The sequence below is a fragment of the Equus quagga genome, chromosome 17, assembly GCF_021613505.1.
Source record: "Equus quagga isolate Etosha38 chromosome 17, UCLA_HA_Equagga_1.0, whole genome shotgun sequence".
Taxonomy (NCBI): domain Eukaryota; kingdom Metazoa; phylum Chordata; class Mammalia; order Perissodactyla; family Equidae; genus Equus; species Equus quagga.
The window spans coordinates 29,966,436-29,976,682 of record NC_060283.1 but is presented as its reverse complement, the minus strand read 5'-3'; the positions used below and the strand labels follow the sequence as shown (position 1 = coordinate 29,976,682).

The window sequence follows — 10,247 nt, the reverse complement described above, 5'->3', positions numbered from 1 at the left end:
CTAACTGGTCCGCAACTTATGAAATATTTTACTTTTCAACATGGCTCTTTCATAACACAGAGTTTTTCAAAATTCTTAGAATTTTAAAAGTTTCTTACTCTTCAAAAGGCAGGAGGGCATAGTGGTTCAGGGCGCAAACTTTGAAATAAGACAAAGGACCTAGCTCTGACCTTTGGCTAGCTTTTAAGTTTCGGCCAGCTCCTCCACTTCTCTTAAGCTGCAGTTTCTTCATATTTAAATTGGGGATGATGAAACTTTTATCTCGAGATTGTTGTGAAGATTAACTCACAAAGTCTGGCAAACATCTAGCAGCATCTGGGGCATGGCAGACACTCGCAGAACGGGAGGGGCCGAGCCAAAAGGGAGCAGAAAAGACTGAACTTTCTTCCTATGGGTTTTAGACGATTCAGACCATTAAGAACTTGTCCATGTTTCATTTTCCTGTGTTACTAGAAAAGGTACGTTTTCCTGTACATACAGTCTGTGATAAGAAAACTAGTGCAACATTTGAGAGTAAGATCACTGGTTAAGACAATTGCAGAATCAGTGTTTGTAGTTATTCCAAATTCCCATGAATCCTTCAGTTGCAAACAATGCTAACATTCGGAGGTGTCAAAACTTCATTTTGCACAGAGGAATGCAACCCAAGGTTTCTGACTTTTTAAAAGCTGAGAGCACATTTACAGAGCTCGAAGCCTCACCCAACAGGGCCTAAGCGTTTGCTCAGGGTAACTGGCAGGCCACCAACCGCCGCGGCCCGGGCCCGCCCGAGGATGCCGATAACAGGAGGCGAGAGTCACGCCCCGTACTGCCGGCCCACCCTGGGTTCCCTAACCCCGGGGTTTGGGGGTCTGAGGGCAGGCTCCCCTTCTCACCCCCAACCCCAGCCTCTCCCAGTCCTCGGCCCGCCTCCCTCCGGGAGCCACTTCCCCCCACCCCCCCACGGCCCCATTTGGCTTCCAATCCCGTCCCGCCCGGCGCGAGAGCGGCCAGTCAGCGGCGCCCTCCGAGGGGCGGGGCTGGGGCGGAGCCGATCGCCAGAGCCCGACTCGCCTATTTCAGGGGCTGTGGACGCGCTCTCCGCCGCGGGTGCAGACGCGGAAGCGGGGCCGCTCGGACTTGGGGCGCTCGTGGGACAGCATGGGGGACAGCCGGGACCCAGCCAGCGACCAGATGAAGCACTGGAAGGAGCAGCGGGCCGCGCAGGTACACGCGGCGCCCGAGGGTCCGCGCCGAGAGCTGGGCGCCCCGGGCGCAGCAGCACCCGGGGCGGGCGCGGGCCTTGGGGTCCCGGGGGACAGCTGCAGGCGGGGGCGGCGGGGGCTCCGAGCTCTGCGTTTCTGCCCGCTGGGCCGGAGGGAGGGGGGTGGAGGGAGGGCGCGTGGGGAGAGGCGGGGAGCCCAGGCTGCGAGAGGGGAAGCGAGGGAGAAGTGCAGCGGGCTCCGGCCCGGCCTTCCACAGACGGTCACTGCAAGGCCTTCGTGTTCACGGGGGACCGTGGGAGGAGGACCGTGTGCATCATCTCCATGTCCCCAGCACCAATCACCGTGACTGATACTTAGTACGCACAGCCTTGAACGGCGAAATAAAAGCATCTTTACGTCTATTATTCCATTTGCACTTAAAAACATCAAGCCTAGCATTTTAGAGCTAGAAGCTGGTGAGGGGTTGATGAGTGCACTTATTTACACGTCTTCTCTGAGAGCCTGCACGTGCGAGGTGCTGTGCCGGGAGGAGTGTCCGAATCCCACTGGAGCTAGAACTGCACCGCTGAGAAGCTGAGTCTAGCTAGGAAAGACAGACAAACAGACGACTACTGTCCAGCGTGGCGAGGGCCCTCGGCGTCTATTTGTAAAATGTAAAGGGAGTGACGTCGCGCTGGCAAGCTTCCCGAAGCAGGTGACATCTGAACGAGCTTTAAAGATGAGTAGCATCTTGGCCCGGGGGTGGGCCAGGCGCTCCTGACCTGTACGGGGGCAGAGTCCTAAAGGGCATCTTGGAGGAGGCTGGATTAGATGAGAGCACATCTGGTCTGAGTCTTTGGTCACATTGGCGCAGGGAGTCCAGGGGCCGTGCCCAGTTCCCATGGTGCCTGGTTCATGGCACAGAGAGGTCAAGAGCCGCGCTTTTCCTCATCTTGCCCCGTGCTCTTTCCTCAACACCAGGTTAGTATTCATGCGCCGGGCTATTAATGCTCAGTGTCCACGGATGGCTTTATGGTTCCCTGCTTAGGAGAGGGCTCCCATTCTCCTCCAAGGGCCCAGAAAAATCTCTCTTCTTGTCCTGTCCTTTATTATATGCCATTAGGTGGCACAGTGTTTGATGAGCTCTTAATCAAAGTGAACCAGAGAGACCTAGAGTCCTATTAATCAAGGACGTGCAGCTCGTTAGTGGCAGAGTCAAGATTAGACTCAGCATCTGGAGGCCAGGACTCTTTTCATATCCAGTGGTTGTTAAATCCTGGTTCTTACTGAAGTTTTCATGCATACTTGGTGAATTGAGAAAAATATGGACAATGTAGTGAATTTTTCATAAAACAAAATTTGTTCATTGTTAAAGGACTCCCCTTTATCCTAGGCTAGCTTGCCTTGTCATAGTTTCATTGTAAAAGACTCCCCTTTATCCTGAGGCTAGTTTGCCTTGTCATAGTTTGCAAGAGTCATTCACTGTTGTTAAATCATGGAGACTCTGCTGGCGATGCACCCCACCTGGATGCCTCTGCGAGAAGCAGCTGGCCCACAGAGCACGCGGGTAATTGGAGGACTCATCATTGACGTCCTGCTGTCTTCTCTGCCCGTGGCCTCTTAGTGCACTTGCACGCTGTCCTAATTGGCAGTCAGATTGATGTCTCCTTATTCCTCACTTTTAACTGCTCTGAGTGAAAACTGCTTATTTCTTTGAGGTGAACCCCCTGGGACCCTCCAAAAGAAATTTTGCATATCACATAGACTGTATAATTTTCCAATGCTTTGTTATGAGAAGTTTCAAACATTCAGAAAAGTTGAAAGAATTGTGCACTGTGTACCCGTATATCCACCATCCAGATTCTGCAGTAAGTGTTTTGCTCCATATCTTTTATTACATGTTATTCCATCTGTCCGTCCCTTCAAACACCCATTAACCTATTTTTTTGGGGGGCACATTTCAGAGTAAGTTGTAGACATCAGTAGATTTTTACCCTTAAACACTAAGCATGCAAATGAACAGAGTTCAATGTTTATTTATGTTTTTAAGGTAATACGTACAGTAGTGACATACACAAATATTAAGAGGACTGTTTCATGATATATACCCCTGGGAATCCTGTTTCCCTATCAAGATACAGAGGATAATCATCACCCTGGAAAGTTCCCTCGTGCTGTTTCCCAGTCATTTCTTGCAACCCCTGCAATCTTGCCCTGGGAAACTACTGTTGATTTTCTTTTCTAACCATTGATTTATATACTTGTTTGTGTAATGCCACTTTCATTCAACAAAAATGTTTTAAGATAAAAAAAATGTTTTGAGATTCATTCATGTTGTTGCATGTATCACTACTTTTTAAAATTTTTTTTTCATTGCTGAGGAGTATTGCATTGTATGAATATACCACCATCTGTTTATCCTGTCGCTGAACACCTGGGCTGTTTCCAATGTGTAGCTATTGTGAATAAACTGCTATGAAAAGTCTCATACAAGTCTTTTTTGTGTACATATGCTTTCATTTCCCTTAGGAAATACCTAGGAGTAGAATTGCTGGGTCATAGGGTATGCAAATGTTTTATGAGAAACTGTTAAGCCTTTTTCCAAAGTAGTTACACCGTTTTCTCCTTCCATCAACAATGTATGAGAGTTCCATTTGCTCCACATCCTGACACCTTTTGGTGTTGTCAGTCTTTTAATTTTAGCCATTTTGTTGGGTGTAAAGTGGTAGCTCATTGCAGTTTTAATTTGCATTGCTCTGATGATCATTGGTGCTGAGCATCTTTCTATGTGCTTGTCGACATTGGTATATGTTCCTTGGAAGTATCTGTTCAGATTGTTTGTCCTTTAAAAATTAGATTGTCTTTTTATTACTGATTCATAGCCCATGTTTTAAGTTAAATCATGTATGGGCTAAGTGTTGTAATACTAGATCCCAAAATGTATAATGGTGTAAAAATATTAGAAATGTATTTCTCTGTTACGTGCTGGACCAAAGTGGTTTGAAGTTGGAGAGGGAATGAGTACTCTGCTGCCCCACAGATACTGAGGGCTCCTGGCTGAAGGAGCCTCCCCTTTATCGACACATGACTGTTAAGGTTGCCCTGGGCATCACTGTCCAGCCTCAGCAGGTTAAGAGCATGGAGGAGCGTATGTGGGAGGTCTGGGGGCCAGGCTGGAAGTGGTGTAGGTCACTTCTACTCACATTCCTTTGGCTAGAGTTCTGTCACCCACCCACGCCTACCTGTGAGGGGAAATGTAGTCTACCTGTGTCTGGGTAGCTGACCCTTCTATAATCGTGGGGGAGGCTGGGAAATGTAGTCTACCTGTGTCCGGGTAGCTGACCCTTCTACAGTCATGGGGGAAGCTGGGAAATGTGGTCTACCTGTGCCAGGTAGCTGACCCTTCTGCAATCATGGGGGAGGCTGGGATATGTGGTCTACCTGTGCCAGGTAGCTGACCCTACTGCAGTCATGTGTCACTCCACGACAGGGGTGCGTTCTGAGAAATGTGTCATTAGGCAATTTTATTGTTGTGCAAATGTCATAGAGTGCACTTACACAAAGCTACATGGTCTAGCCCACTACACACCTAGGCTCTATGGTCCTAATCTTAGGGGGCCACCGTCATGTATGCAGTCTGCCATATGTGGTGCATGACTGTACCTTAGCCAAACCATAAATTTCATGTTTGCTGAAAATCTATCCAGCCATTTTCTTGTGATGTGGTGATGGGCAAACAGATATAATCTCTTTTTAAAGATTATGTCCTTTTTACTTTTTGACATTAAAATATTCTTTCTGTTAGAAAATTGTGACAGTAACAGATTAAAAAAAAAATCTCCCCTTGCTTGACAAATGCTTCTATGTAAGTGGGCAGCTCTGTATCAGTATCCTGCTTCCCACCTCCCAGTTTACTGGCCTGTGAAAGCTTTCAAAGGAGGGCACCCTGTGGTCTCCTGACCCTCCAGAACCAGATGTGGAACGCCATGCTGGGTTTATCCTCCTCTGGAACCACAGTGTCAGCCAATGTGAGAGCAGTTTATTGGGCGTCTCTCCTTATGGTCAGTTTTTGTTGCTGACAAGTGGATTGGGAGCTTTGTCAATTGTAATAAGTGAGCATTGAATCAAATATGTTCAAAGGTATGACTTGGATCTTCTTAAAAATATTTATTTCTCTTTCTGTCAAAATACGCTGAGGGGAGGGAGTTGGTTCTGTCAGCATTCCCAGTCACTTTGGACGGAATTTAAATGGGAACTTTGTTGCTCAATGCTTAGAATGCCGTGAGCTCTTCCTGTTGGATGCCTGGGCTTAATTAGTAGCCTCTGATCCCTTAAAAACTGGAGAATTTGAACATTTCAAGCCTTACTTTTTTTAACAGTCCCCTCATGATGTGGGAGAGAGGTCGGTCTTAGCCCGCCTGTTTCTGTCAGTGAGTCAGAAGACAGAACCTGTGAGGGTCTGTGTGTTTTTTAAGATAACTTGATAGTAACGTGCCGACACGTGGATGGAGGGGGTGACTGATAACTCTGTGTGCCCACGTGTATTTGTTTCTCTTGGGAACCACCCGGGAGTGGAATTGCTGAGTCATAGTGTGGCAGCAAAAGAGACAGGAGAAGTGGAATCAAAATTTCTAAGCTTTTCTTTCTTTTACCCAATATTTAGACCACTTCATATTTTTCTCCAGGTAAGAAGAGAGAGGCTGATTGCAAGATGTAAAACTAGCAAATTTTTATTTTCTCCTCATTTTTGGTCTTTATTTTCTTTCTGAGTACTGTGACTGCTGTGGTTTCTAATACAAAGAGTAAGGGAATCTTTCACGTTTGTGGATCAATTATCTTTCATTTTTCGAGTCTGTCTTTTTCTTTTCCTCTTATTCCCTACTTTTTTGAAAGACTTCTCAGTGCTCCCACTTAAGACAGTTTCAGGACAGAGAAAACTTCTTTTGCAATAGCTATTATTCTGTATGTTTTAAAGGTTTTTTTCTTGATAGGATTATTTTAAATATTTGCTGATCATTGAAAACTGGTAGCAACGTTTTGACCATTTCTTGCTGGAAACATTTGACAACTCACCAAGAAGAGAAGAAAAAAACATTAGCAACTATTTTGACGTGCTTACTCTGGTACAAAATAATATGAAACAGCTGTGCTTGAAAAACAGATACTTTCCATTTGGGTGAAGGGGGAGGTGAGTTCAGTCAGTCCCAGCTCAGAGGTCCAGCCATGTGACCTTGAAGGCCGACATTTATCGTCCTTGTGAAAGGCAACTTTCATTTTCTCTGGAATTAAAACTACCCACCACTTCTCTTCCCTGGGACCCTTGGAGTCATTTTTGATTTTCTTCTGTCGCTTGCCTCCCGTCCCCGCCGCCCCACAGCTCAACACTGAGGACAGGCAATTCTTTCCTTGCCTGACAGATCTTGTTCCTTGCTCAGTGCTTTGTTGTTAGCAGAGGCCATAAACATTGCGCGTGCAGTGGCGGTTCGCACACTGCTGTAGACACCTCCACTGCGCTTTGTTTAGTATGCTGGGAACCATTTATGATCCTTATCAAGAATACAGTGTGATTTTTTCGTACTCTTACTGAGTTTCACTTTTTGCCTTAGATATTATTTAATATTTTATTGAGTGGCAGTGCTCTAGGCAGAGGGTATAGTGAAGACTCATTCTTTCCTCTTGAGCGTAGAATGACTGATTGGCACTGACTTGCACGAGGCGCCTGGTGGCTTATCCATGGTGAAGTCACCATACAGGGTCAAGGGCAGCCCCGTGGTGAAGTCTCTGCTTATAGCCCAGAAAGCATAATTTTCAGTCTTTAAGGCAATCAGAAAACTTCCCAGGGTTGTCAATTCATTTATTTTGTGCTTGAGGGTCCCTCTAGTGTGCTGTGGATTAAGGTGGGCACCCTCTGATGCTTAGAATGTTTTAAGATTAAGAACAAAAAGCACATCAGCCTGAATCCAGACTTCAGCAGGACTAGATGACCTACGCGGGAGTTAGGGTTTTCCACTCTTCCTGGTGATGACAGGTCCTCTGGGCAGGAGCCCGTGTTGCTCATCTGGTCCGTTGCCCGAAGTCTATTTTCTGTCTAGTGTTGAATTCTGCTCTTGGTCCAGACTGGACATGTCAATGTGGGAAAGTGCTGAATACAGAGCGTGGTCGGAATTCACGCTCGCGGGCGAGCATCATGGACGAGCTCTCTCCCGCTCTCCCTTGCTTCACCTTCTCGCTTCTTTCTTTTATTAGACATTTCTCTTTGATTCTTCATTAAAACACATACACAGAGCTTTATATTATGGAAAATGTCAGACGAGAACTGAAGTAGGGAGGACAGTGCCCCTCCAGTGTGTGTCCGTCAGCTTCACAAGTGACCCCGTTTCGTTTCTCTCTCACCCACTGCCCTGTCCACTTTTTGAAGCCGATATTTCAGGGCGTATCTCCAAAAGGTACGGCCTCTTTAATCCTACCGTTATCGCATATACAAAACGGACAGTGATGCCTACCTGTCCTCAGAGCAGGTCGGTGTGCCCTGTGCCCCGGCGGGTGGCCCGACCTTGGCTTTCGGGAGGGCTCCCCGACCCTGGCTGAGTGAGCGGCTGACGCCTGGGCTGGTGGCACGAGCGGTGCGCTGTGTGTGGACACCTGCTTTCCTTCTGGGAGTCAGAGGCGCCCGGTGTCAGCTCGCGGCACGGGCCCCGGGCGCCAAGTCTCGGGGAGCCCCAGGTCTCCCGCCCGAGTCCTGGGAGGGGACACTTTCCTGACTGGGCATTTTGGGAAAAGGCCCCAGGCCTGTACGGGGCCCCCACTGCTCTTGGCTTCTTCCTGCTCCCCCTAGAAAGGGGCAGACTCAGAATCTGAACCCAAACAGACTGGCTCAAGAGCTCAAACTCTGAACCCCGACCCTGGAGCCCCTCTTACGTCGGCGCAGCTGACCTACCCCGCACACGTTCCAGTGCTGGGTACCCATCGCGCCAACCTGGCCCAGCAGGGCGCCAATGTCTGCAACAGTTTTCCTAACTTTGTCTAAAGGCGTTTGATCAGAATTTGAAGTTAGAAATTCAGATGTTTCCCTTCTAACTTTTGCGGGGAGTGGTGGGAGAGGGGCAGACTGTTGTTGCTTTCTCTTCCTACTTAGAAATAATCTTCCTTGGCCATTTCATATTGGTCCATAGCTTAATTTATCAAATGTTGAGTCCACAAGCGCTTGTTGGTAACTGAACGTCATATCAGGCATCAGGGATGCAGGTGGAGAAAGAGTGTACTGTCTAGAGAGGAAACAGTGAAGTAAACAGGCAACGATCATGTTTTATTCTATGGGGCAAAGAAGATGCCCTTCACCCAGCTTGAGGGGCCGTGTGGGGTGGGGGCGGGAAGAGCTGTGCAGGAGAAGCCTGCATGAATGTCAGGAATGAGGAGCAGCCAGATAGATGGAAACATGTCAACATGCACAAATGCTGCTTTTCCAGAGACAGAGCTCTTACAATTGTTTAGCCACAGAAAAGCTTTTCTGTCTTTAAAAAATTCCAGATCTAAAGTGATCTTTCACAGAGTTGAGAAAAACAATAATCAGCAAATCGGAAGAAATATCTTTGCCCATCTGTACTTCTTATACGTAACAGGTACATCTGTGCTGCAACAGTGACGCCTGTGTAGAGTAACTTATACTCTGAGCGCACTGCTTCCCCTGTGAAATGGGACTCATGGCATTTATCTCCTGGGCGATTGGGAGGCTTAAGTGAGATAACCGGTGGGAAGGTGCCGAATGAAGCCTTGCATACAGCAGGTGCTCCAGAAATGGTAGTTAAAAAGGGAAATTAGAAACCATGTATAGTTTAGTCAAGTGCCTTGATTCTGCCTTTGTCCTTTTTGGTTAGCTTTGGACCAGAAATAGCCGCTCTCCGTCATATCTCTAGAGGAAGCTCAGAACTGGCATCATGGGATGTTGTTTCTTTTGTCCGTTGTTTGTTAAAAACCAGGGTGCAGGCTACAGGGCAGGACTGTGAAGTGTTTTCCCAGCGCTCACCCACAGGAGCGCTCTGTCCCCCCTCCTTCAGGTTGTGTTTGCAGAGCGGAGGGATGTCTCTTACCAGGCTCTGTGGTCCATGGGGACGGAGGGACAGGGAACCAGGCCTGGTGAAGCAATGAGCGAGTGTTGGAATAAGCATGCCAGAGGGGCCCTTGTTCTAGCCACTGCCCCCGGACCCTACCATCCAGTCTGCGGAGGGGGCCGCCTTAGGATTGTGGAACTTCTAATGTGACCCAGGTGCTGCTCTTTGAGTCCTTGACCTGCAGACAAGCTCCGCCTTACTTCTCCCTCAGCCGTCTCTCTCCCGGCCTCGGTTGACATCTGCCTTCTGGCTGCTCACTTCACCATTCCAGGGGGTTGCTGCCTCTGCTGCTGTGGGCTTTTCATCTTCCTCCTTCTCTCCTTTCTTTCTCACCTGTCACCTCTGCCCTCTCAGCTTGTGCAGGGAGTGACTTCCTCTGACTGTCCCCATCTAATCAGGTATCACCTTCCAAGTCTTTCTTTTCCTGCTTATTTTTGTTGTCGCTTGTAGCCCTGGAGGTCTGGTTCCACTGCTTCCTACCTACTAGTCCAAAAGTATTCTAAATGCTTGAGATTGCTAGAAGTTTGACCTACAAAACCCCAAACTGGATTGTATGTACACTGGGGTTGATGGCAGCGCTCACTGCACAGAGCCGACTGTGGAATTAGGCCACAGGGCGCTGGCTGCCTTCTTTCTCGAGCACCACCGCTGCCTTCCTGCGTTTACCAGCAGCGTTCGCGAGAGAGACTGTATTCATGACCTCTGCTCCCTCCCTCCTGTTCATCCTTAGCCCACTCTGTCTACACCTCCAGCGTCACTGATTTAAAGTCAGAGGGGCCGGCTCTGTGGCTGAGTGGTTAAGTTCACTCGCTCCGCTGTGGTGGCCCAGGGTTCGGATCTTGGACGCGGACATGGCACTGCTCGTCAGGCCATGGTGAGGCGGCGTCCCACATCCCACAACTAGGAGGACCTGCAACTAAGATATACAACTGTGTACCGGGGGGGGGGGGGGGGG

General features: G+C 48.4%; 1 protein-coding gene across 1 annotated transcript in view; it reads left to right on the top strand.

Moving 5' to 3' along the window:
• The first annotated feature begins 413 nt into the window (after positions 1 to 413).
• The window catches only part of CAT (catalase), a 44,341-nt gene continuing 34,507 nt past the window's right edge, over positions 414 to 10,247 (top strand). Inside the window, exons 1-2 of the mRNA XM_046643229.1 lie at positions 414 to 458; positions 1,063 to 1,206. Coding sequence (XP_046499185.1) covers positions 429 to 458; positions 1,063 to 1,206 — 174 coding nt within the window. The 5' untranslated portion in view covers positions 414 to 428. The remainder of the gene's footprint in view (positions 459 to 1,062; positions 1,207 to 10,247) is intronic.